Here is a 27,321-nt window from a genome sequence, read left to right on the forward strand (position 1 = left end):
TTATAGAGATTTATAAATTTTGAGGGACATGGATAGGGTAAATAGCCAAAGTCTTTTCCCTGGGGTTGCGGAGTCCAGAACTAGAGAGCATAGGTTTAGGGTGAGAGTGGAAAGATATAAAATAGACCTAAGGGGCAACTTTTTCACACAGAGGTGGTATGGGTATGGAATGAACTGCCAGAGAAAGTGTTGGAGGCTGGTATAATTGCAACATTTAAGAGACATTTGGATGGGTATATGAATAAGAAGGGTTTGGAGGGATATGGGCTGGGTGCTGGCAGGTGGGACTAGATTGGGTTGAGATATCTGGTCGGCATAGATAGGTTGGACTGAAAAATGTCTTTCCATGCTGTACATCTCTATGACTCTATGACTCTACTGATCATTCAGGATGTCTGAGTTTCTGTCGTAACATACAATTTCAGATGTACCAGTTGCATTACCAGAACTCATCTTACTGAATTAAATACCATAGTTATGGCATTACCTACCCATGAGAGATTTATGAACAATTCTATGAATTAATTTCATTTGTTTACAACATTAACAGTGTGGGTAAAAACAGGCTAATGGTGGGAGACTTACGTGAGCAGGTTTTCTGATCCTCATTCAATGTAAAACCTGGACGACACCGGCAATAATACGATGTTGCTGTGCTCACACAGATGTGCTCACAGTCATGGTTTCCAACTGCACACATATCCTCACCTGAAATATTTCATTAAATTTAATATCTTGTCCACAAAAATTGGTGAGGGATATAAATGTAAAATGAATTGCTGTATTTTGATTGTAGCAATAATCACAATCAAGATATTTCATGTAAAACTATTACAAATAATTATTGTAGCTATACTGAGAAAATCTACAGTTAATGTGCTGACATCTAGGTGGGTATCATTAGGGCTATTTGTACAAATGAGCTGTAGGCAGTGGGTGAAATCAGAGCTAACAATGTAGATTGTTAATTACATGTTTTATAATCAACCATGTACTGTTAGATTAGAGTGTATTACAGCTCTATCTTGGTCTCCTCCTTTATTCATAACTTTTTGACCAAGTTTTTAATCACCAGCCACACATTCTCTTTTGTCTCATTAACAAGTTAGTTTGACAATGCTCCCATCAAATTAATATAAATGCAGCTTGCTATTAATAAAAATGGATAACATGCTAGACCTGTTAACTTCCTCTAATATCATCTTAAAATGTTTATTTTTATATTGAAGGATTTGTATCATTGTTTCCAGTCATGGACTAAAAGACAATTGTGATTTTCACTGAAATAATATTGAAAGAGAACACCCTTCATTGGACTTGTGTACCCATGTGTGATTTATTATCTGTTTTGATATTCAATATTTAAGTAAAAGTTAATAAAATAATGAGCTTGAACATAAGTTACCTGGACAGCAAACTATCAGAGAAAATAGATTCTGAAACTTCTGACTAACATCTATAATTAAGTTAATCCATAAATAGAAGCACCTTTTTAATTAAAATTGAGAATAGTGGTTCTGATATTAGTTTGAATCTCTGAATTAGTTGATTCCAATATCCAGACTGATGCAGCCATTCAGAACACACAGGGCTGAACCTTACCTTCTTTTTTGGCTAAGCTTGAGTTACATTGTGTTTTTATTCAGAGTTTTGTCATTGCAAGACCCGGCAATGTCTCTGGTTGTATCTGACCAAATGTGCTTCATTAATGACCTACCACAACTCTTTGGTGTCTCTAACATCCAATTTCCCATCCCATCTTACCACACCTCTTTTCTCAGTGGCTATTCTGAATTCACCGACATCCTGTTCACCAAACCATCTTGCACCCCAGACTAACTGTTAGGCCAAGGCTACCCTGCATGGCTCCTGACATTTGCCCTGGACATTGCACTCAAGGGGAAATAGTTGCCCCAGTTTGTGGGCAGGGTCCCGGAAGTCCTGGAGGACAGGTTGGTAATGACATGGGATTTCCTCCTCCACCAAGACCAGCTGTGGAACTCACAACGTCAGACCATGCCAGCCTGGTCCAATGTTGCGATCTGGGTTAAAGCAGTCTCCTACAGCATTGTAGGAAGAAGGTCAGTCTCCATCACAACTCTGCTAGGGTAAGTTCCACCACCTTTTTTCTGATATTCCACATTCCCTCTAACTCTGCCACTGTACTCACTTGCCATGAAGGTTCAAGTTCTACCACTCTCACTAATGCCTGCAACACCGTTCCCATTCACTCTCACCCAGCCAACACATTGGCCTCAGCACTGCCTTCTCACTCATTCAGGACATCACCCCAACTGGACCAATTTTCCCCCACTTTCCCAATGCCCCCCACTTTCACCTGCTGTAATACAGCCCGTCTCTCTCTCTCTCTCTCTCTCTCTCATTGCAGGAGAAAAGCAACAACATTAGGGCCAAAACAGTTAAGATGGTGGTGGTCTGCCCATCTTCCAGCTCCTCGCCTCTTTATGAAGATCCTAACTCTGACCAAATTAAAAACAGAATAACTGTAGATGCCACACCTCAGAGTCAAAAATAGAAATTGCAGGAGGAGCTAAGCAGGTCTGTCAGCATCTGTGTAGAGAAACAGAGTTGATGTTACAGATTGAGTGACCCATCCTCTGAGCTGGGCCTGGGGCTGATATCAAAGGTTACCCCGATTTACTGTGCTAGGAAACCCTGAATGGAGGCTATCCTCCTTGACTTAATTGAAGATTACTGACGATTGTGACAAGCTGAACAAAACAAAAGAAGCAATAAATTGCAGATGCTGGAAATCCAAAACAAAAACAGAAATTACTGGAGAAACTCAGCAGATCTGGCAGCATCTGTGCAGAAAGAAACAGTTCCAGGTCCGATGATCTGTCTTCAGAACGATGACAAGCTTCCCAGTTTTTGAGTCTGCACTATGTGAATCAACAAGACAGCAATAATTTAAGTCTAGAAAGTTTGGCTAAGGGGGCAACGTGGAAAAAGCAAGGGAAGACCAACGACTCAGGGGTACTGAGAGCATGCCGGTAAGTTCAGAGTCATTGTGCTCTATGATCGGAGGCAAAAAGCCCTGAGATACAATCTGGGCTAATCCCTGAGCTGGGTGTGTGTCTCTGAATTCACACTGTCACTGCTGCAACATTACAATGTGAGTTGTTCTGGCAGTTCAAGGTGCAGTGTTATAGTAGAGAGCATCTCGTAAGTTGATTGGAGAGGGGCCGTGAGGATTCTGAGAGGTTGGCACATCTCTATGGACATGAGGTGCATGTGCCTGGAGACCATGGAAGGTGTGCTGAGATGTTGGTGCCTAGTTTCCAACATGGAGGTAATTTACAGCAAGCAGCTAGCTGAAGCAGCCAGGAAGCTGCTCCGATTTCCTTGTTGTGTTTTCCTCAACGGTGGACTTGTTTGACAAGTTTGGTAAGATGGGAAGCTGAATATTAATGTGGTAGATTGGCGTGTTAACAAGACGCCAATCTACAAGCAATGATCAACAAGCAATGATCCCCATCAATTAGCAACTCATTGCTGCCTAGCGAGGATCTAGCCATGCCACATATGATGTGCGTAAACGATGGCATGAGTCTGTCCCAAAGGTGATAGGGACATTGGAGCCTGAATCCACCACCTGTTACTCACACCAATCAGCTATCTACCTATTAGATTCTGCACATGGACTTGTTAGTATTTGTTGGTCTGTTCAAGTGAGATACCTTTGAAAGATTGGAAGGAACACATTAATGGTAAATTACGTACGTGAGCAGGTTTTCTGATCCTCATTCAATGTAAACCCTGGACGACACTGGCAGTAATACGATGTTGCTGTGCTCACACACATGTGCTCACAGTCATGGTCTCCATTGGCACAAATATCCTCACCTGAAATATTTCAATAAAATATCTTATCCATAAAAATTAGTGAAAAGAAAACAACCTAACATTTTTTACAGGAAAATAAACTGGCAACGTCAATATAAACATTGCCCAGGAGAAGAAAATGTCCTGTTAGTAATATTTCACATGGGCGATATGAGCAAGGCTACAGTTACTGCCCTGAGAAAGTGATGACGGATCTTCGTAATAGATTAGCTGTAAAACTGAGCTACTCGTTTTGCTATTTCAGAGGGTAGTTACATGTAGTCGTTAACCCAATTTAACTGAAGTTCCATATCACTCTCTTCTCCTCCAAAAGTTGTACAATCTAGTTTCTGATCGACTATACTAATATCCCCTCATGTAGCTTGGTAAACTTTGTTAATGCTCATGTGAAGTATGTTGTGACATTTTATAATGTTACAGTGGTTATGGAAATATAGGCCGTGGCTATGTATGAGTACTATGCTGAGCATGTGAACCTCATAATGATACCTAGAACTGATCTCTTCCACTTTGCAGGATTTGATTCACTATTTTATAGAATAGAATCCCTACAGCATGGAAGCAGGCCACTTGTCCATATTTTAGGGCAAGGAGTATGTGATTTGTGGCCATATTCATTCTAATTGATGTGGATAAGAATCAATATTTGTCTTCCCACCTCATCGAAACAATTTCTGCATGGTTCCCATGTCACCAAGCTGCTGCCAGTGACAGGAAATACAGACATATTGCTACACACTAGGTGCAACAGGCAACCTGCTCCTCTTAAAGAAGGCACAGTGGCTCAGTGGTTAGCACTGTTGCCTCACAGCACCAGGACTCAGGTTCGATTCCCATCTCAGGTGACTGTCTATGTGGAGTTTGCACATTCTCTCTGTGTCTGTATGGGTTTGCTCTGGTGTCCTCCCACAGTCCAAAGATGTGCAGGTCAGGTGAATTGGCCATGCTAATTTGCCCACAGTGTTAGGTGCTTTAGTCAGGGATAAATATAGATTAGGGGAATAGGTCTGGGCGGTTTACTTTTCAGAGGGTCAGTGTGGACTTGTTGCCCTAAAGGGCCTGTTTCCATATTGTAGAGAATCTAATCTCAGGCCTTAGTCTGCAATTAAGCTGGAAAAAAAATGATTGCAGCAATTAAAATTCTTGTGGATTTAACACAAAGGCAGGTACAGTGCTGGTGCCAAAAGTGGGCAAGAGAAGAGCCCATCCCTGAAACTCAGCAACCCACAGGGATGCTCTTAGAGAGGAGTGACAGCAGTTAGCCAGAAATGCTAACCACAGGAGGTTGGAGCTAAAGATCTGGAAGTTAGATAAATATCATGGTGGCTTAGTGGTTAGCACTGCTGCCTCACAACGCTAGGGACCTGGGTGTGATTCCACCCTTGGGTGACTGTCTGTGTGGAGTTTGTACACTCTCTCTGCATGGGTTTCCTCCAGGTGCTCTGGTTTCCTCCCACAGTCCAAAGATGTGCAAGTTAGGTGGATTGGGCCATGTTAAATTGTCTGTCGTGTGCAAGCTAGGTAGGTTAGCCATAGGAAATGCAGGGTTATATGGATGCCCTTCGGTGGGTCAGTGTGGATGTGATAGGCTGAACTGCCTGCTTCCACACTGTTAGGATTCTAGGTCTAATGCTCTCATGTGAATTAGTCAGGTTATATGTTACTTATTAACTACAGTCTCTCATACTGCTCAGTGCACCACGTCCCTGTCACCCCCAGTCCCTGGAACTCAATTCTAGGCCTAATATCCTGATATTCTCAGAAACGTAATAACGTTGCTAGCTTCACACTACCTCTTATGGCGGCCACATGGTTCCAGCTCTTGGTGGCCATACCATCCAAACACAAGGTCATTCTACCCTTTCTCTTGCAGGATAAGGCAATAAAAGGGAGCTGGAGCAGAGCAAGTGGAGGGCAAAAACATTTGCATCTCTTAAACACAGATGGCTCCCAGCATTGTCGAACCTGTTGTGACGGTGCTCACAGCATCTAATGTCACTGAGAACTATGAGCATAATGATTGCATCTTGCAAGCATTATGTTCTTTTTTACTGCCAGCACATCCTCATCCTGTTTTCCAGTAAAATAGGCAAACTGCTGACAGTGTGACACTTGCTTCACACCCCTAAACCAGTCCATATTCCTCTTTTGAATTCATACTTTCAGACGCCAAAGAATGGTCATCTGCCCAAACATAGTACACCCAGAGGAAGGAGACAGAGCAATAACACAGCATTAATGTAGAGGTCCAGTCTCTTGCTCCATTGCTGCATCAGCCTATGGTACTGCACTTATATTGGATGTGAGAGAGATAAGCTCATGACAGGTCATGGCACGAGTGGGCTACAACCAGGGCGGAATGAAATGTCAGCTCATATTGCACTTGAAACAGAACTCTGTTCTCCTCTCCCTTCATGGAGATTGTTGGATCTGCTAAGTTTCTCCAGGACTTCCTGTTTTTCTCTCAGATCTCCATCATCCACAGTATTTTGCTTTTATGAAACATTTGCTTGTTTACCCATTCACCGGAGGGTAAGAGAGACATCAGGTGAGCGAGTCAATGAGGCTGCAATACAGGATATTGCTGGAGAACATGCACATCCAGATGTTGGATACATTGTCTAGCCTGCGAAGAGGCATGAATCAGACCTGCTCCAATATGATAGAGAGCATGCTTGTAAAACCTGCCAGCTGAGCCAGCTCTGTGTTAGGCTGAAGACTCAGAGGCTGTCTAAGTATCTGTTGGAGGCCCTGTGTGGTCAGATTGCCTGTTCCTCTGATACCCAATAGTGTGCAAAATATACCAAAATTCCCCAAACAGTCCAGAGTACTTCCAGATAAATTCTCATGGAAAGAATGTCCAAACATTTAGCTCACCTCCAACCAGGGTGCCTGACTCTCAATTATCTGGCTGTTTCTTGCTTCTCCTTTTAGGACTGGACAATGCAGATGTTACCAGAACCTGATTTGTCCAAAGTTGGGATATCTAATCTCACATGAGTAGGTTGGGCCATGTAATGGTAAATGCAGCAACCTGAAACCAAACCATTGAAGTGCAATCTATAGCTAGCAATCCAAGGCACTAGCTGTCCCGAGTGAAACAGGAAAGGCCTATCTAGCAGTGCCAGACGTAGCACTATATGAATACATTCTTCACCCGAAAACTGAATAATTTGGCTCATGCCACCTACAACCAACTATGTTCCTACAGGTAAACCATGTCCATCAGAATATAGCAAGGCCCACGAGTTTCAGGACTGGTTTGGGACTTACGTGAGCAGGTTTTCTGGTCCTCATTCAATATAAAACCTGGATGACATTTGCAGTGATAGCCCGTTGGGGTATTTACACAGATTTGCTCACAGTCATGGTTTCCAGTGGCACATATATTCGCACCTGAAATATTTCATTAAAGTTAATGTATCTTATTCATAAACAATTTAACATTCATTCATGTACCCTAATGAGAGCAATAATAATAAATAAACAGCTTACTGTTTTATTAAAAATATTTTAAAGGGATAATGTGATCAAACATGGAGCACTGTGAAAATGGTGATAAAGGTTTTGAATATTATTGAACAACACTAGAATAACCAAACAGCAACGAAACCATTCAAGGAGCCTGAGTAGAAAAGTGGAATCTGTTACATTTACATTAGCATGAAAGCAAATCTTATGTTTCATATCTTGTGACTTCATCCCTATTTTGGAGCATTAAATAACTTAAAGGAACGATCTAAAAATACACTGGTCTGACTTGTATCAGTGATGCTGAAGTCCTACCATTGAACTGAAAGTGGGGGCTGACCCCGATCGGGCTGGGCTGATGACATTGCTGAGGCAGCCTAACCAAGGAGATGGTAAGGTTGCCATCAAAGATAAGTATGTCTATTTGGAGAAAGGTGAGACCTAATGGGGAAAGCCGTTGGAGTGCTCATTAAGCTGAGGTGGTATCACTGCTGTGCGGACAGCCATTGGTGCCAGAGGGGGTCCCTCTATGAAGTATAATGTGCCGATTAAAGATGTGTAATACTGATAGTGTCCCATTTATAAACTCTGGGAGTCACCACAATTTATCTGGAAATCACCGCAGAGCAGGAGGGGCCCTTAATGAGCCTCTGATGTAGTTCAATTAGCCTCTTAATCACCAATTTTCCCACCACTGGCAATATGGCATATCAGCAAGAAGATGTTGTTCCCTCCTCCTGATACTATCACCATCGCTTTGCCAGCCATGCCATCAACCAGGCTGTCATCAATGGGCATGGAAAGTTCAGACCATTTTCCTTCCTTGGGCAATCCATTCAATATCTTTTTAATGTGTAACCTCTCAGAAGATTAATCTATTACCAGTATCTGCACTCATAGTGCAAGAACAAGAAAGTTCTAAAACCTTGCAAGAATTGTGGAAGAATGTTTGATCATTATTTTCCACATCTTAAGGGCTAAGGCAATTTCCTACCACCTTCAACCAGATCCAAACTCACAGAATCACCCTGTCCTTTCGAACAGGCAAACTCCTGATAGTTGATGACTTACGTGAGCAGGTCTTCCGATCTTCGTTCAATGTAAAACCTGGACGACACCTGCAGTAATATGACCTCGCTGTACTCACACATATTTGCTGGCAGTCGTGGTTTCCCAGGGCACAGAAATCTGAACCTGAAACACGTTCTTTTTTAAGAAAAGGCTATGATAGTCACTTTAGATGGAAATGGAACATTTATTAAGAACAAAAATGGCATAACTTAATTTCTCATTGGCATATCAACAAGCAATGTAACTTATGAAACCAAGTGTTAAGTAACCTATTCTAATGGATCTTAATCTTAAGTGTTTTAACCAGGACCCTTACAGCAATAAGTTGTATTAAACACTGTATACTTGAATTATTATTCCTGCAAGCCCCTTCATTTGGGGTCACCATAAATAAATAAGCGATAATGCAATCTCATCACTTCGTCCTTATTTGGACAAACCACTCAACAATAATTTAGCAGAAAGTGATACAGATATCATAGACATGATGCACTGAATTGCCTCTCTCTGTGTCATAACTTTTCAATATTTTTATGGACACTTAGTGGGAACAGTATTTTTAAAAATGCTATAATGGCAAATATCAGTTTTCACTTATTTACATTGCCCATTCAATATTTTGCAAGATTATTTGGAATTCACGTGTAATGATTTATAATTTAACAACCTTTGTTCTTTCTCCTTTTATTGTCTTTTACTTGTATGTGGCGTGTGAATATCACGTGTGTGGCCAACATTGATTGCCCAGCCCTAATTGCTGGAGGTAGAAGGTGGCAGGCTTCCCATCACCAAACCTGCCACAGGGTAGATACAGGATTACAGCCAACATGACTGAAATCATAGACAACTTGAGTCCTAGAGAAGTCTGCAATGTGATGAAGCCCTAACACTCTGCCATTCTGCTACATTTTGTGTATTGCAAAAGTGATTTAGCTACTTTTTCTGATCATGTGACTAACCATCCCATATTTTAAGGGATTGTCCATATTCTGACATTGATTTCACTTCCCTTAAGGGATGTCTTTTGTCCCTTGTTTCTAGTGCAGGGAGAATAAGCCTTGGGGGTTTCCTCTTACCTTGATCTGTTTCTTTGTGAATATGTGTACTGTGGGTCATCAGCTACCGGTGGGCGTTATGGTGAGCTCCTTGTCCATTCCTATGATTAGCATAATTAACTTGCTGGATCAAAGTCATTACAAATGATCTTCTTTCGAAGTTAGATCATTTTAGTTAGAATACTTGGAGCTAACTATGTGGTACTGACATGGAATGAAATAGAATCATAGAATCCTCACAGTGCAGAAAGAGATCAGTCGGCCCATCGAGTCTGGACTGACCCTCCAAATAGCATCCCACCCAGACCCAGTTCCCTACTCTATTCCAGTAACCCATTTCCCATGGCTAATCTACCTAACCTGCACATATTTGGACTGTGGAAGGAAACCAGAGCACCCGGAGGAAACCCACACAGATACGGGAAGAACATGCAAACTCCACACAGACAGTCACCCAAGGCTGGAATTGAGCTGGGTCCCTGGAGCTGTCAGGCAGCAGTGCTAACCACCATGCCGTCCTTCTTAAATTTTTATTTTTGAGTAGGCATTTGCAAATTTAGTATGAAATGTATTAGTATTTGAAATCTGGCATTTAAATTTGGTGATTGATCAACTTGACATCAGAGCAAAGAGAAGTGAAAGAAAGGAGCTCTTATTTCTTAAAGTCAACTGGAGCATTTACACACAATTTACATTCCCCTACCTCCACCACAAAGGTAAAATTGCTTCACATAAATCTTTTAAAAATCTATGGATATTGCCATTATTACATAACATTTAGCATTTTAATAATGTAGGCCCAATGAAAATCCACTTTAAAATATGTTATGGCCTCAAAATCCCTTGGAAAAGCTGCCAGTGGAAATGTAACGCAAATCTCATTGTAGTTTAATTTCCGATAGTAAAATCATACATCCTCCATCAATAGGAGACAATCTGTCTATCTAGTTTGTGCTGATTCTTTGAAAAAGCATTCCAATTGCATCCCCCAGTTTACTGCCCACCAACCTGCAAGTTAGACCTCTTTAAGTACAGCTATGTACAAATGAATGAGGAGCAGGTGTAGGATACTTAGCTTCCCAGTCTGCCATCTTACTCTGACTTCAATTCCACACTCCCACCTCCCCCTGACAACCTGTCAACTCTCTAAGAACTCTGCTTCCACCATCTTTTCAGGAAGAGAGTTCCCCTTCCTATGCTTCTAAGTTTATATTTCAAAGACTCTCGACTCTCTCAGTCTAGTTTGCCTAATCTAGTTTGAAATGGTGACCCCAGATCTTAAAGAAAATGACCCTCATTCTACATTTGCCAATCAGGGGAAACATCCTCTCCCCTTCTGCCTTTTCAACAATCCTCAAATTTTTATATTGTTTCAATAAGTTGTGCCTTACTCTTCTAAATCCCCGCAGGTACAAGCCTAGTTTGCCCAATCTTTCCTTATAGGACAGCAGCTCATTCTCGGTATTATTCTGGGAAACTTCCCCCAATCTGCCACCCACCACTTGCTTACATCTTTCCTTAACTACAATACTGTGTTTCGTACTTACAGATACACTGTCACTATATAATTGAAGCATAACCCCCTCCTTAACATTTTATTCAATTCCCCTCAGTAAATGATAACATTCTATTATCTTAAATTCTTCTGCCTCCACCATATCTGCACCCAGGAGGACCAGTTCCAGCACAGAACACACCAGATGGCCTCCTTCTTTAAAGACCGCAATTTCCCTTCCCATGTGGTTGATGATGCTTTCCAACACATCTCATCCACTTCCTCCACCTCCGCCCTCAGACTGCCCCCCTCCAACCGCAACAAGGACAGAAACCCCCTGGTCCTCATCTTCCACCCTACCAACCTCTGTATACATTGCATCATCCTCCACTATTTCCATCATCTACAAATGGACAAAGGTATATTTCCCTCCCCACCTCTGTCTGTTTTCCATAAAGACTGTTCCCTCCGCAACTCCCTCATCAGGTCCATGCCCCCTACCAACCCACCCTCCCCTCCCAGTACCTTGCCCTGCCACCGCAGGAATTGCAAAACCTGCGCCCACACCTCCTCCCTCACCTCCATTCAAGGCTCCAAAGGAGCCTTCCACATCCATCAAACTTTCACCTGCACTTCCACACATTATTTACTGTGTCCGTTGTTCCCGATGCAGTTTCCTCTATATTGGGGAGACAGGAGGCCTACTTACGGATTGTTTACTTGTCCCAACATCTCTGGGACTTGCGCACCAACTAACCCCACCGCCCCGTGGCCAAACACTTCAACTCCACCTCCCATTCCACCAAGGACATGCAGGTCCTGGGCCTCCTCCATTGCCACTCCCTCACACCCGACAGCTGGAGAAGAACACCTCATCTTCCACCTCCGGACCCTGCAACCCCGTGGCATCAATGTGGATTTCGCCAGTTTCCTCATTTCCCCTCCCCGACCTTATCCCAGTTCCAACCTTCCACCCCCAGCCTCATTCCTGATGAAGGGCTTTTGCCCAAAACATCTACTCTCCTACTCCACGGATGCTGCCTGACCTGCTGTGCTTTTCCAGCACCACACTCTTGACTTTAATAATTCTTTGCCGTACGTCCATCTAACTCCCTATTGTGTTTGGTGCACTGGGACATCCTGATCTCAGTAGCTCACAGCATTGCAATCTCTTACCTTTTAGGGAAGATGCTCCTTTTTTATCCTTCCTTTTAAAATGGGCAATTTCACATTTCCCCATATTATGCTCCATTTGTAGCATCTTGGCCCACTCACTTAACTTGTCAATATGTTTTCATAACCTCCTTTGTGTCCTAACTTGGCTTCCTACCTTTTTTTGTGTCATCAGCAAATTTGGTAACCATACCTTCCATCCCTTCATCTAATCATTTATTTGGATAGTTTACAAAACCCAAACAAAAATAGAAGTTGCTGGAAAATCTCAACGGGTCTGGCAGCATCTGTGGAGAGAAAGCAGAGTTCAACATTTCGGGTGGAGTGATCCTTTAGAAGGGTCTCATTTCTCTCCACAGCTGCTGCCAAATCTGTTAAGCTTTTCCCACAATTTCTCTTTTTCTTTCTGATTTACAGCATTCGCAGTTCTTTTGGGCTTTATTTAGTTCAAGTCCCAACATTGATCCTTGTGACACACCACTAGTTACATCTTGCCAACTTGACAAAGACCCACTTACACATATTCTCTGCTTCCTATTTGCACACCAGTGTGTTATCCTTCCACTAGGATATACTACCCACCTCGGCCATCAGCTTTTATTTTCTACAATAAAGTGTGATGTGGCACCTTATCAAATGCCTTCTGGAGACCCAAGTACTTTACATCATTAGTTTCCTTTTATCTACAACACAAGTTAATTCTTCAAAGAACCCCAATAGATTGGTTAAACATAATTTCCCTTTCACAAACCATGTTGACTCTGCCTGACTTCCTTAAATTTACCTCAGCCCTACTATGATGTCTTTAACAATAGCTTCTCCCTATGACAGACATTAAGCTAATTGACCTGTAATTTAGTTAATGTCTTTGAATCTAATGAGACGGTCCCAAATTAAGGGAGTTTTAGAAAAGCAAAACTGTTGCGTCAATTCTTTTAAAACCTTAGAATGAAGTCCATCAGAACCAAGGCACCTGTTAGTTTACAGCTCCAATAATTAACTCAGTACCATGTCTCTGCTGATGGCGATTTTATTGAGATCCTCCTTCCCTTCCACCTCCTGATTTATTATTGTCCTGGAATATTACTTGGCTCATGCATTGTGCAGACTAATGAAACATATATATTTAATTCATCCTGTTAAAATCTTGAATGGTTATCACCATACCTTTCTGATTAGTTCTCTTTATTTCTTCCTTAACACCTCACTCTACCTTATGGTTACTATTAAGGAGCCTATACACCGCACCCTATTGCATGGTTACTGTTAGGGGCACTATGCACCTCACTCTATTGTGTGGTTACTGTTAGGGTGACTGTACACCTCACCCTATTACATGGTTACTGTTGGGAGACTGTACACCACTCCCAAAAGTGACTTTTTGCCTTTATCATTTCTCCTTTCGACCATAGCATGGTTTCCCAAACTTTTGTCATCCCACTCTTTTAGCTATTAGCTAATTAACGAGCAAAGTCATCTAGCCAGCTTTTCTACTTTCCTAAATGTCCTTTACCCTTCAAGATTCAGGCCCTAATTCACATCATCCTACAGCCATGCCTTTGGAATAACTACCAGCTCATCCTTATTCATTTCTATTTGCATTCTCACTACCTGCAGTCACACAGCGAGGTTTTAGCTTTATCCTTTTTCACTATTTGTAAATTCTATTCTTAACTATTGGTTGACTCTTAGATTCATACTCTTATCACTTCCTGTTATGGTCAGTATATCATTTCCTACACTAATACATTTCCTCTATCCAAGACCAGGCTTTGATTTGTTCTTCCCAAATTTGATCCCTTGTCCCTATTATTCAGTTTAAAATCCTCTCTACTTCCATAGTCATGTAGGTTTTAGACTTAGATTAGATTCCCTACAGTATGGAAACAGGTCCTTCAGCCCAACGAGTCCACACTGACCCTCCGAAGAGTATCCCACCCAGATCCATTCCCCGACATTTACCCCTGACTCATGCACCTAACCTACACATCCCTGGACACTATGGGCAATTTAGCATGGCCAATTCATCTAACCTGCACGTCTTTGGATTGTGGGAGGAAACTGGAGCACCGAGAGGAAACCCACACAGACACAGGGAGAATATGCACTTCCACACAGACAGTTGCTCAAAGCTGGAATTGAACCCAGGTCCCTGGCGCTGTGAGGCAGCAGTGCTAGCCACTGAGCTACCAGCACCGGCCCAGATCCCACCTTCATCAGTTCTTGTCTGATTGCCCCACAAACCAGAACCCCATTTCTCCCACTCCAATATTTGAGCTACACATTCATCTCTCTAATCTGATTTGCCCTATACTGTAACATTTGAAAGTGTTAAAAATAACACAACACCAGGTTATAGTCCAACAGGTTTAATTGGAAGCACACTAGCTTTCCAAATATTTGCAAGTGGTTTGGGTAATAATGTAGAAAGTATGACTGTTGAGGTTCTGCTCCTTAATATAATGCCTGATTCCTCAAACTGACAATGCAGAACTTCCTTAATTGTCCTGCCCATATCACTGGTACCCACTTGGACATGATGACTGGATCCTTGCCCTTCCATTCTTATGTTCCCGCCTAACCCTGCGCAGATGTCCTGAGCCTTGGCACCTGGCAGACAATACAGCCACCTGGCCTCATGTTGTTTGGTGCAGGGGAAAGTAACAATCCCCCTTACTATACTCTCCCCTACTACTGCAACCTGCATTCTCACTCACACTTCCTGAGTAATTCCTGTACTGCTGTGCCATGGTCACTTACCTCATCTGCCATGGAGCCTTCACTCTCATCCAGACAAACTGAAATAATCTCAAACCTGTTGGATCATTGCAGAGACTGAGGCTCCTGCAATTTTGCCTTTTGAATGTTCCCACTAAATTTGCTTCCACTGTCCTTTTGCATAGAGCTTGCCAAATCTCAACAACCCGTATTGTGAAAATATTTACCTCAATTTGACTGTTAGTTATTTACATCAAGTATATTCAATCTATGTCCTCTGGTTACTAATCCATTTTCCAAATGAAAGTTTTCTCCCTATTTGCTCTATCAACCCTCCTGTTTTTTATTATTCATTCATGGGATGTGGGCATCGATGGTTGGTCCTACTATCTCTAGTTGTACTTGACAAGGTGGTGGTGAGTTGTTTTCTTGGACCGATGTAATCCATTTGCCTTTAGGGAAGGAATTCCAGGATTTCTAAGTCAGGATGGTGAGTACTTTACAGGGGAAACCTGCAAGTGGCCGTGTTCCCATGTATTTGTTGGACCTTATACTTTGAGATGATTGTGGTCATGGGGTTGACTAAGGTGCCTTGGTGAATTTCTGCAGTGCACCTTGTAGATGGTACACACTGCTGCTACTGAGTCAGAGTGGTGGAGGAAGCGAATGTCTGTGGATGTGATGCCAGTAAAGCAGCTGGTTTTTCTTGGATGGTGTCGAGCTTCTTGAGTTTTGTTGGAGCTACACCCATCCAGGCAAGTGGGGAATATTCCATCACACTCCTGACTTGCAGATGGTGGGCAGGCTGTGGGGAGTCAGGAGGTGAGCTATTTGCTGCAGAATTCTTAGTTTCTGACCTGCTTCTGTACCCATTGCATTTTTATGGCCAATCCAGTTGAGTATCTGGTCAATTGTAAGCCCCAGTTTGATAATGGGAGATTCAGTGGTGGGAACGTTATTGAATGTCAAGGTATGATGGTTAAATTCTCTCTTGTTGAAAATTGTCATTGGCTGGCAGTTGAGTAGCCTAAATTACATATGCCACTTGTCAGCCCAAACCTGATATTGTCCAGGTCTTAGTGTATTTTAATGTGGACTGCTTCAGTGTCTGAGGAATTGCAAATGGAACTGAACGCTGTGCAATCTCCACATCTGACCTTGTGATGCAGTGAAGTTCCGCTGAATGAGGCAGCTGAAGATGGTACTCCTCTGATGAACTCTTACAGAGATGTCCTGGAGCTGAGACAACTGAACTCCAACAACCACAACCATCTTCCTCTGTGCCAGGATTTTCAAATTATTCATTATATTTCTGAAGAACTCATTTTCTTTGAAACCAGACTTCAACCCTTTCTTTTGTTCAACCTACTTGATCCACATATTGTAGACAGCAAACATTTCTAACTACCATGGAAATTCATGGTCCGAAAATTGCACAATACAGTATTAACTTGCAACTTTGTTCATTTAACATGAAAATCCATATTATAGTGGTTTCAGAAATAGCTTACCACAAAGAGTCTCCATGAACTTAGACGTCAGCATCTCTATCACACCATATGTTTCCACATAGAAGACATGGTCATCCAATGGTTCACTGGCCATTAGTCTCAGTGACTGCATGTCAGCCCTGTCTACACCAACAGCATAGATTTCAATACCAGAAGCTCGAGCACTTGCAGATATTTCTGCCACTTGGTCCTGTGGCCTGCCATCCGTCACAATGATGGCTACTTTGGCGATACCAAGTTCCTCCGGTCTTGCTCCTGCAGTTTTCGTAAATGTCTTCCTCATTGCACTGTCAATGGCCAAACCTGTCATAGTACCGGTTGAAAGGGGTTCGATTTGATAAACTGCTTTCTTCATGTCTTTCTTGTTGTTGTAGGTTTTGAACATGAACTCCTCCTTCACACTGCTTGCATAGTTGATAATAGCCACTCGGGTCCTATCAGGTCCAACATCCAATGTGTCAATCATCTTAGCCAGAAAGACTCTCACCTTTTCAAACTCCTGGGGTCGAACACTGCGGGAGCTATCGATGATAAAAACCAAATCTTGCGGCTGACTTTTACATTGTGCTTCTGTGAAAGGAACAAATTTTTTTTTAAAAAATACATACATTTGTTGAAATAAAACATACTTACTTAAAACTAGTATGTTGTTCATTTAATTCTTTTGATGTACAAGGTGGTAAAAAGTTTGTGAGAGACTTTAGAACCTCACTAATCAAGACCACCTCCTGGCCAGAATCTGCAACTACATTGAGATATTCGTCCAAGTCACATTGAACACAACAAAGTAAAATTAGTAACATCTCGCAGTGGTAGACATAGACAGAAAAGGTAACAAAAATCTTAATGGCACGAAGTAAGATTTGGAGCACATTCCGGAAGCAAATTTTGAAAACCAAAGAGCCCACATTTCATGACTTGTGCAAAAGTGCCCAATTAATTTTATGGGCAGCACGGTGGCACAGTGGTTAGCACTGCAGCCTCAAAGCGCCAGAGACCGGGGATTCAATTCCCGCCTCAGGCGACTGACAGTGTGGAGTTTGCACATTCTCCCCGTGTCTGCGTGGGTTTCCTCCGGGTGCTCCGGTTTCCTCCCACAGTCCAATGTGCAGGTTAGGTGAATTGGCCATGCTAAACTGCCCGTAGTGTTAGGTGAAGGGGTAAATGTAGGGGAATGGGTCTGGGTGGGTTGCGCTTCAGCGGGTCTGTGTGGACTTGTTGGGCCGAAGGGTCTGTTTCCACACTGTAAGTAATCTAACCTAATGACTTTTCGATTCCCTACAGTGTGGATATAGGGCCATAGCTGCAACAAGTCCACACCGACCCTCCGAAGAGTAACCCAACCAGACTCATTTCCCCCTGACCAAGGCATCTAACCTGCACACCTTTGCATTGTGGGAGGAATACACACAATGTGCAAACTCCACACAGTCGCCCAAGGCTGGAATCAAACCCAGATCCCTTTTGTGCCATATTAGTCATTCTTTCTAATTCATTTTCTTTGACTGTACAGGCATCCAAACTTACTATCACCACATAGCTCCTTCTTGATCTATCCCATCATCTCCCAACTTTTATGGCAATGATGACATCAAGAACCAGACAGTTTCTTAAAATAAAAGGAAATCAAATTGCAAATTTATAACATGCCACAGTCCGATAGTGAGATAACAAATTGCTTATTATTTCTGGTAATTGTACATAGTTTGCTCTATAAATGTTTTTGCTTTTGTGAATAACTTTTAGGCACTGTGCTCAAACAGAAATTTTAATAAGTTTATTAGAAGTCATAAGTTCACAAGATATAGGAGCAGATTTAGGCCATTCAGCCCATTGAGTCTGTTCTACCATTTGATCATAGCTGATATGCTCCTCGCCCCCATTTTTCTGCCGTCTCTCCATAACCCTTCAATTAAAAATCTGTCTAACTCCTCCTTAAATTTACTCACTGTCCCAACATCCACTGCACTTTGAGGTAGCAGTTTCCACAGATTCACAACCCTTTGAGGGAAGTAGTTTCTCAACTCTGTTTTAAATTTGCTACCCCTTCCCCTAAGACTACGACCTCTCATCCTAGAATGCCCCACAAGACAAAACATCTGCTCCATGTCTATTTTATCCACACCTTTTATCATCTTGAATACCTCAATTTGATCTCCCCTTAGTCTTCTAAATTCCGGAGTATAGGCTGTTCAATCTCTCTTCACACGACAAACCCCTTATCTCTGGAATCAATCTAGTGAAGCTCCTCTGAACTGCCTCTAATGTCACTACGTCTTTCGTCAAATAAGAGGACCAATTTTTTTCATAAATCCATTGAGAGATGGTCAATAAGAAAAGAAACCATAGCAGGGAAAAGGAATAGATATGGTAAATACAGAAGAAGGTTTGGATATCAGAGTGCTTCAATAGATATTTGTAAAAGTTGGTAAAGCCAGGGTGATGGACAGGGACATGCTGTAGAACTGAATACAAGGTAGGGACAGTTTGGAATTTGACACTGAAAGTACAAAATCATGTTTTACATTTTTCTGTCTATGTCACTGCTCTCTCTTCCCCTCATCTGACTATATTTCAAATTTTTTATTATGATTTTTACATATATTTCCAATCTGATTTGTAGCCTGGATCTTGCTGAAATAATCTCACTGAGAGTTTCATTGCTGGCTAAATCTGATAGCAAAATCTAGAGATATATGAATGGAAATTCAAACATTGGGGTCAATGATCATCTGCTTCTCCAGAATCTGAATACAGTACATGGAGACAGTGCCTAGAGAGATAGAGAAAGAGAAAATAAAGGATAGACAAACAAAGGGGTTGCTGATCGTAGCCGAGAGGGATAAATGCTGGGTGGGGTGCTAATGAGAAGTGTAAGTGATTAAAAATAGATTAGCTGTGCTGGGAACAACCCATACAAAACAGCCACCAGTGGCATGGGGGTAAGGAACAAACAAGGAAGGGGGTGTTCATGTTCAGAAGTTGTTAAACTTAATGCAGCATCGAAGACTTAAAGGAATCCAGGTGGACGATGGGGTGTTGTTCTTCCAGCTTGTGTTGACCCTCTCTGGAGCACTGCAGCAAGCCTGAGACAGGAATGCTGGCCCGGAAATGTAGGGGTGTGTTGAAGCGGAGGGGAACTGGAAGCAAGGAATCATTATTACAGTCAGGGCATAGGTGCTCTACAAAGTGGTCACATAATGTGCTTTTCTCTTCTCAGTGTAGGGGAGACCACATTATGACCAGCCAATACAATAGACTAGATTGAATGAAGTGTAGGCAAATCAGTGCCTTACCTCAAAGGTATGTGTGGATCCTTGAATAGTGAGGAGAGAGGAGATAAATGAGCAGGAGTTATACTTTCTGCAGTTGCGGGGGAAGGTACAGTGGAGACTTGGGGAAGTTATTGGGAGTGAAGGAGGAGTGGAGTAGGCATCCCAGAGGGAATGATTCTTGCTGAAAACCAACAAGAGAAGGGAGGGAAATATATGTCTGGCAGTGGCATCCCACTTGAAATGATGGAGGTAGTGGCTATTGATCCTGTGGATGTGGATGCTGGTGGGATGGTAGGTGAGGACTAGGGGACCCTATCACTGCTGTGGGAGGGAAGAGGAAGGAGTGAGGGCTGAAACGCAAGAGATGGGTCAAACACAGCTAAGGGCCCTGTCAACCATGGTGCTGGGGAATCCTTGGTAAAAGAAAAGGTTGGGCATTTCTGAGGCCCCCCCTGTGAAGGTTGGCATCATTAGCACAGATGTGATAGAGGTGAAGGAACCAGAACCATGGAATAGAGTGTTTACAGGAAGCAGGGTGAGAGTATGTATGGTCAAGTTAACTGTGGGAGTCAGTGGGCTTGTAGTGGACATTGGTGTCCAACATATCCCCAGAAATGGAAACAGAGATGCTGAGGAAGGGACTGAGACAAGTCAGAGATGGACCAAATGAAGATGAGAGCCGGGCGGAAATTGGAAGTGAAATAGGTCATTTTTTTCCAATTCTGGACAATAGAGGGAACCAGCACCAAAGATGTCACCAATGTTAATGGAGAAAGAGTTGTGGGTGGGGCTAGACTAGGACTGGAACCAGCAATGCTCCATGTCCTACCATAAACAGAGAGGTATCACTGGGGCCCATGCAGGTATCCATGGCCACACCTTTGATCTGAAGAAAGTCAGAGGAGTTAAAGGTGAAGTTGTTCAAAGTGAGGATGAGCTCAGCCAGGCCAAGGAGAGTGGTGGAGGATGCAGACAGTTGAACCTCTGCAACGTATAGGTCAGTATGCCAGATGACAACAGCACCGGCCTTGTAGGCAGGCTTGATGACAAAGGCAGGGTTGGATCTGAGAGCATGGAGTGCAGTCAGTTCAGAGGGAGATAAGTTGGAATGGGTGAGGGGAGCAGAAAACTCAAGGTGACCAATGAAATGTTGACAGTTTGTGATGAATAGACTGAGTGCAGATAAATGGCTGGAGGGAGGGGTCCAGGTGAAGGAAGAGTGTTGGAGTTGAGGGGGTCTGTGGGACAGGAGAAGGATTCTTTTCTAAAGAGATGGAGGCGAGGTAAGAAGAGTTTGACATCATGCCATTCCCAAACTTCGTTGAGGTGGGGCATAAAGGGATAAAGCGAAATCCTTTGCTGAGTACAGATGTTCAGCATGGGCATGGGAAATAGTTGGCAAGAAGGTGGGGCAGGGAAGGGTTTGAGTCAGAGGGAAGGTTCCAGAGGGGTGTGGGTACCTCTGAGTTATTGCAGCTTATGTTTCTTAAGGATGGTGCTTCAAGACGGTGGCATCAGCAAGGTAGGCAGTGTTTAGGTTCCTGGGCCCATCCGCTCCAGATCTGCCATTTCCTCCCTTCTTTCCTTACCCTCTTTGTCTTCATTCTTTTTCTTCATCTTCATCTACTTCCTTTTGGTGGCGGAGCAGATAGCATCGTAGAGGTGTGCAACCGGAGCAGGACTCTTGGTGAGATGATGGCCTAGCCTGGCAGTGGAGACAGGGACTCCTGGTTGTGGTGGGCCCAGAACTGTGGACTCCTGGTAATCAGCAAGGCAGCGGCAACAGCAGAGCAGGAGGATCCTGGTTACTGGACGAGTGTGGGTCTAGCATGGGATCTGGCATTGGCAACTCCTTGGTGAGGTGGGTCCAGTGATAAGAAGATGGCACCTCTAGCAGCAGAGGGGCAGTGGCACAGTTGTTTTTGGTGAACCAGGTCAGGGCTCAGAACTGCTGGCAGAGACAGCAGAATGAAGATGGACTCTCTTACAGCTATACTCTTTTATTTTTAAACTATTCAAATTGGTACCAAGTTGTGGTGAAGGTTAAAGCTTTTCACTGTGTTTTACTGTGTTGTTCATTGTAGACAGCAAGTGATAATAAATCATCATTCACAATGCCTGACAGGAAGGGAAAAGATTTCTTATGAATGATCCAAAGAATGAATTGGATCTGGGGTGGGGAGACGGGGTTGTGGTGTGCAGGACAACTCTGAGAGAGTGTGAGGGGATGTTGCTGGAGATAGAGAAAACGGGAGTATGTACATAATTTGCAAATGTTACCACTGAGACTCATAGAGATCTACAGCATGGTCCAACTCATCCATGCTGATCAGATATCCTAACCCAATCTAGTCCCATTTTCCAGCATTTGGCCCATCTCCTTTTAAACCCTTCCTATTCATATACCCTTCCAGATGTCTTTTAAATATTGTAATTGTACCAGCCTCCACCACTTCCTCTGGCAGCTCATTCCATACACACATCACCCTCTGTGTGAAAAACTTGGCTCTTAGGTCCCTTTTACATCTTTCCCCTCTCACCTTGAACTAATGTACTCTAGTTTTAGACTCGCCCACCTTGGTAAAAATACCTTATTTTCCTCCAATGTTGAGGACCCTTCTTTTCCAGCTAACAGAAAAAAAAATCAGATCCACCAAAGTTCTTGCATCATTTTACTGGCCTATTTGGTTTGAGGGTACAGAGCTCAAACTAAAGAATAACCGCAGAATTTCACACAGGGAGGGCTTTCCTCAAATGGAATCCACAGACTTTTGCCAAAAATCGGCAGCTCTAGTACAACCACTGGTGCTTTTTTGTAAATGGTGAATCGCCTGAATTTCCTTCCTCATGATAGCTCCTACTCTTTGGCAGGTCAAAGGTGTCTATGTTCATTTAGCAGGGCTCAGTTGGTTCAGTGTTAATTAGGGAGATATGTTTTTTTTAACAAATTGATGGCTGATATCTTTTCCATTTTGTTTCGAATGAAAAGTTTGAAATTAAAAATACAAAATTTAGTTTCACAGCATTTTTCCTTGTATTTCAGTGCTGACCTCCTGACATGGGTTGTAGAATCAAGAGGAAAAGTAGGAGCAGTCAGAACGATAAGAAGAGAAATAAAAAAGGTTCTCAAATGTCAAAGTAAAGTCACCATTGTCTGAGATTTTTGCTCTCTCATCAGAGAGAGGCTGGTGGTGGTTTAACCTAAACGTATCCCCACCTCAGGTGAAAGGAGAGAGTCCCTCAGCTGGTGCAGGAATTAAACCCACACTATTGAGATCATTGTGCATCACAGATGACCAACCAGCCAACTGAGCCAATCAAAGGGTCGGGTGGAGTGGTGTTGACAGAATAATGTTCTCATTGAGCGAAAGGAAGCAAATTAGCTGTCACACAAAGCAAAGCAACCAAAGACATCGGAAAAACTAGAGATACACAAATCAGGAAAAGAAAATATTATTATTCACTCCACACAGTTCCTTGTTGATTTTAATAAGCCTTAGAATTTGTCCTAAATGCTGGCAGTCCTTCCAGAACGCGATAGCTGAGTTCCTGTGAGACCCGCAAAATCGTGCAATACAGACAACATTTTGTGTTTAGCATCTGATCGCGTTATAACCAATCGCGTTATAGCCAACACGCTCTGACAGCGTTGCCCGCTCACCCAATCGCGCCACAGCAAATTAACGAAAGACGCGTTATAGCAGAACCGCCTGTAATAGGTCATTTGTTTCCACGCTACCTCGACACTGTGGCTTACAGAGGAAAGTAGAAAGGAAATGTTTAGTCTTTGGGGCAAGGTACGAGTGAATTGAGTTTCAAAACCTTTATTTTTGGCCATTCAAGCTCCTACTGCTCGCCAGCCACGTGGTGAAATGTTGCCTCTTTTCTGTCAGTAACGCCCAGAGTCATCCCCGGAATTAGCATCAATTTGCCTACAACTATGGCCATGCCAAAATAGTCAATTAAAAATTAATTATAGACTTCATGAATAAGGAGAGCACACAGTGTTTGAATAATCAGAATTAAGACGGAGCAGTGGAACCTGGGTCACAGATGCAAATCTTTACAATACAAAATCTGCCTCCTTTTTTGCTGTTGGCTTTTTATTTCTTAACCCTTCATGTTGCATTCGGGTGGTTGCTATAACCAATCACGTCTCAGGTGATCTTTATTTACTTTACCCATTACAACTTTTCCAAGGTAATATCGTCTCTCCTGCCCTCCACCCTATCATAGATTTCCCTTTGTGTTTGTTGCTGTCCTTTCCTCTTGTACTGACTTGAGACTGTTACGTTTCTATGTTTACAGCCTTAGAGGACTACAGCACAGAATAAAAAGGCTCTTCATTGAGTCTGCGCCGGTCAGAAACATCCACCTAAGTATTCCAATCCCATTTTCCGTCACTTGGCCTTGGTCTTTCTGTTTTCTCTCTCTCCACAGGTGCTGAACAAGTGCGGGGTGTTGGCATTTATTTCTGTTTTCCAGCCAAAGTTTAGACAAAGCATAGTCCTTTGAAGGTAGTGACAGTGGAGCAGTTGTCTGGTTGCACTGCCTTCCAAACAATTGGAAACAGCTTCGCACTGCTGCAGTGCACAGCGACCAAAATATGCTCTCGAACTTGGACCACTTTGGCTATTGGGGAAGCGACAGCCCTCCTGCAAATCACACTCGCTGTCTCTCCAGCCTGTAGCTGCAGGTTTTGGGAAGAATAATTACTCACATTGACATCAGAAATTAATTTCAAAAGTGATGTCGAAAATGCTCACCCCTTAGAGGTGTTGCAAGGATTACTGCATTAACGTATCTATATCGTCATGCAAGAAATAATTTAGCAAAAGTAACACTAGCCATAGGCCATAAGAAACAGGAACAGGAGGAGGCTGTTCGGCCCATCGAGCCTGCTCCACCGTTCAACATTTTTTACGTCCACTTTCCTGCATTTCCTCGTGACCTTAATTCCCTGACTGAGCAATCTATCTCCGCTTTAAATATCCACAGCTCTCTCTGTGGCAAGGAGTTCCAAAGACTCACAACCCTTCGAGAAAGAAATCCCCCCTCATCTCAGTCTTCAATCAGTACCCCTTTACTCTGAGACTGTGCCCTCTGATCCCCATCTCTCCATGGCGAGAAACACCCTCTCAGCATTTACCCTGTCAAACCCCTTACAAATCCGACATGTTTCAGTCAGATCCCCCACCCCCACCCCCAATTCTTCTAAACTCCAGGGGGGAGAGTCCCAACCTGTTCAGTCTTTGTTCATAAAATCATCTCTCCACATGGGGGATCACCCAATGGTTAAAACATTAAACTTTAAAAATTAAGCTCACCAATTTAATCAATCGAATTAGGGAAAAGACAGGGTTTAGAAATCAAGAACCAATCAGCAAAACCTGGAGAACTTTCAGATCTCTTTAACTGTAACGAACAACTCTCGCCTGGTGTGGAGACAAAGCTGGACTGAGAACTGGTTCTGAAGGACAGTCACTACACCCGAAAGATTAATGGTTTCTCTCCAGAGATGCTGCTGGAGCTGCGGAGTTTCTCCGGCAATTTCTGCTTTTACAGTCAGCTTTCCAACACCCTGCAATTCTTTGATTCATTTCTCGCTTACTTAAGGGCAGACTTTGATGGAAACGAATCCAAAAACGATGTGGTACAAAGGACATCTAGAAGGTGGAAATGCAAATAATGAATCCGCGCGAAGGAAACAGCAGAGAGAAGCAGAAACCGGACTGGACAATGTTGCACTCAGACATTTTCGCCTCCACTGTTTAATGACACGAATGTCCATCAAATTATACCAACTCAGCACTCCACCCGGGTCTCTGTACCCTGGTGGGTCCTGTCAGCAATAGCTAATACAGTTATAATCCACGATATAATGCGAATGGAAGCCAATTGTGTTCAATGACAGTTTTAAAACTTAGGAACTATCGAGTGAAATTCACAATCATTCTAACGAATCTGTCTCAGTGTGGGGCTGAACTCAGATTTCCAGGGAAAGTGCTGTTTGCGGCCAAACAAGATAAATTAAATAGCAGTTCAGGCAGCAACCGAGGAGCAGGAAAATCTGTCTGACCTGCTGTGCTTTTCCAGCACCACTCTAATCTACACTGGTTTCCAGCATCTGCAGTCCTTGTTTTTAGCTAAGGGAAATTAAACAACTTACACCTTACCTTGATTAAAATCAAGTCTAGGGGTTCGTTAATTTAAGAGTATTTCACGAAAATATTACCTCGTTGTCCGTTTACTTTCAAACAGCTGCTCACCGTCCTCTGTAGATACATCTGAAAAATATTTTACAAGGGGCAGTGCTGCTGTACTGTATAATTCTGATTCTAAATGTTTAAACTACTCACTTTAAATTACTTGTGATTCGAATGATAAGCATCGCGATAAGACCCTAGCTGCCTGTTCTCTCTCCCCTAGTCAAGGACATGGTTAATAAGATCAGGCTTTGGTGAAAGAGCGAAGTTTTCTGTACCTTGTATAGCATTACTGCGCTGTGGGAGTGCTGCCTGGGTGTATCTAACCCTCGCTGGGAGCCGTGCTCTCTGGGTCCGGACTCTGTGAGAGCGATACTTGAGTCCCTGAACTTGGGCGATGAACACAAGGAAACAGCAGAGAACTCCACTCCAGGTCTCCTTCATGATGTCTACAGCTTCCGCCGCCCTTCTCTGTCTGTCTGTCTCTCTCTCTCACACACACACACTGCCTCCTGCCCCTGTGTTTTACAGCTCACCCAGCAGTCTCCTGAATAAAATCCCAGCCTTAGCCACGTGGGAAATACTGAACCAATCGCCAAGAAATCTTACAGAGACAGGGAGCACGGTCGGGTTCAGTGGGGTTGAAGCTGAGCTGGTACTGAGTCACACTTAGACACTCCTCTTCGACCTATCACCATTACGCCCACCTCCATCTACCTAGCTCCAGCTACCTTACCCCAGCCCCACACACCCCCCTCCCATTTATCACTCCACCCCCGAGGCTCCCAGCATCATTCCCGATGAAGGGTCTTGCCCGAAACGTCAATTCTCCTGCTCCTCGGATGCTGCCTGACCTGCTGTGTTTTTCCAGCATCACTCTCTCAACTGAGACATCTGGTAATGCACCACTAAAACCAAGGGTTTCTCACGGTCGGGGGTGAGGGTGGGATAGAGACTGGGATACTCCCTGTCTGGGGGGGATAGAGACTGGGATACTCCTTGTCTGGGGGAGGGATAGAGACTGGGATACTCACTGTCTGGGGGAGATAGAGACTGGGACACTCTGTCTGGGGGGAGAGAGACTGGGATACTCACTGTCTGGGGGTGAGATAGAGACTGGGATACTCACTGTCTGGGTGGGATAGAGACTGGGATACTCACTGTCTGGGGTGGATAGAGACTGGGACACTGTCTGGGGGGATAGAGACAGGGATACACTGTCTGTGGGAGGGATAGAGACTAGGATACTCACTGTCTGAAGGGGGGAAAGAGACTGGGATACTCACTGTCTGGGGTGGATAGAGACTGGGACACTGTCTGGGGGGATAGAGACAGGGATACACTGTCTGTGGGAGGGATAGAGACTAGGATACTCACTGTCTGAAGGGGGGAAAGAGACTGGGATACTCACTGTCTGGGGTGGGGATAGAGACTGGGATACTCACTGTCTGGGGGGATAGAGACTGGGATACAAGTCGG

The 27,321-nt window shown here is 43.3% G+C and overlaps 1 protein-coding gene across 15 annotated transcripts in view; it reads right to left on the bottom strand.

Annotated features, from left to right (window-relative positions):
• Window positions 1-26,352, bottom strand: part of LOC122540602 (matrilin-3-like) — a 45,760-nt gene extending 19,408 nt beyond the window's left edge. For 8 of the 15 annotated variants that reach the window (XM_043676648.1, XM_043676609.1, XM_043676657.1 and 5 more), the window contains exons 1-6: window positions 26,121-26,352; window positions 16,362-16,931; window positions 8,410-8,544; window positions 7,141-7,263; window positions 3,745-3,867; window positions 586-708 (exon numbers count right to left, since the gene is read on the bottom strand). In XM_043676648.1, the coding sequence (XP_043532583.1) occupies window positions 586-708; window positions 3,745-3,867; window positions 7,141-7,263; window positions 8,410-8,544; window positions 16,362-16,931; window positions 26,121-26,286 (1,240 nt within the window). In that variant the 5' untranslated portion in view covers window positions 26,287-26,352. Of the gene's footprint in view, window positions 1-585; window positions 709-3,744; window positions 3,868-7,140; window positions 7,264-8,409; window positions 8,545-16,361; window positions 16,932-23,817; window positions 24,680-25,247; window positions 25,303-25,871; window positions 25,924-26,120 lie in introns of those variants that run through there. The other 7 variants (XM_043676547.1, XM_043676556.1, XM_043676538.1 and 4 more) reach the window with 7 other exon arrangements.
• Between the last annotated feature and the right edge of the window lie 969 nt (window positions 26,353-27,321).

Source organism: Chiloscyllium plagiosum, chromosome 3 (genome assembly GCF_004010195.1).
Source record: "Chiloscyllium plagiosum isolate BGI_BamShark_2017 chromosome 3, ASM401019v2, whole genome shotgun sequence".
Classification (NCBI taxonomy): domain Eukaryota; kingdom Metazoa; phylum Chordata; class Chondrichthyes; order Orectolobiformes; family Hemiscylliidae; genus Chiloscyllium; species Chiloscyllium plagiosum.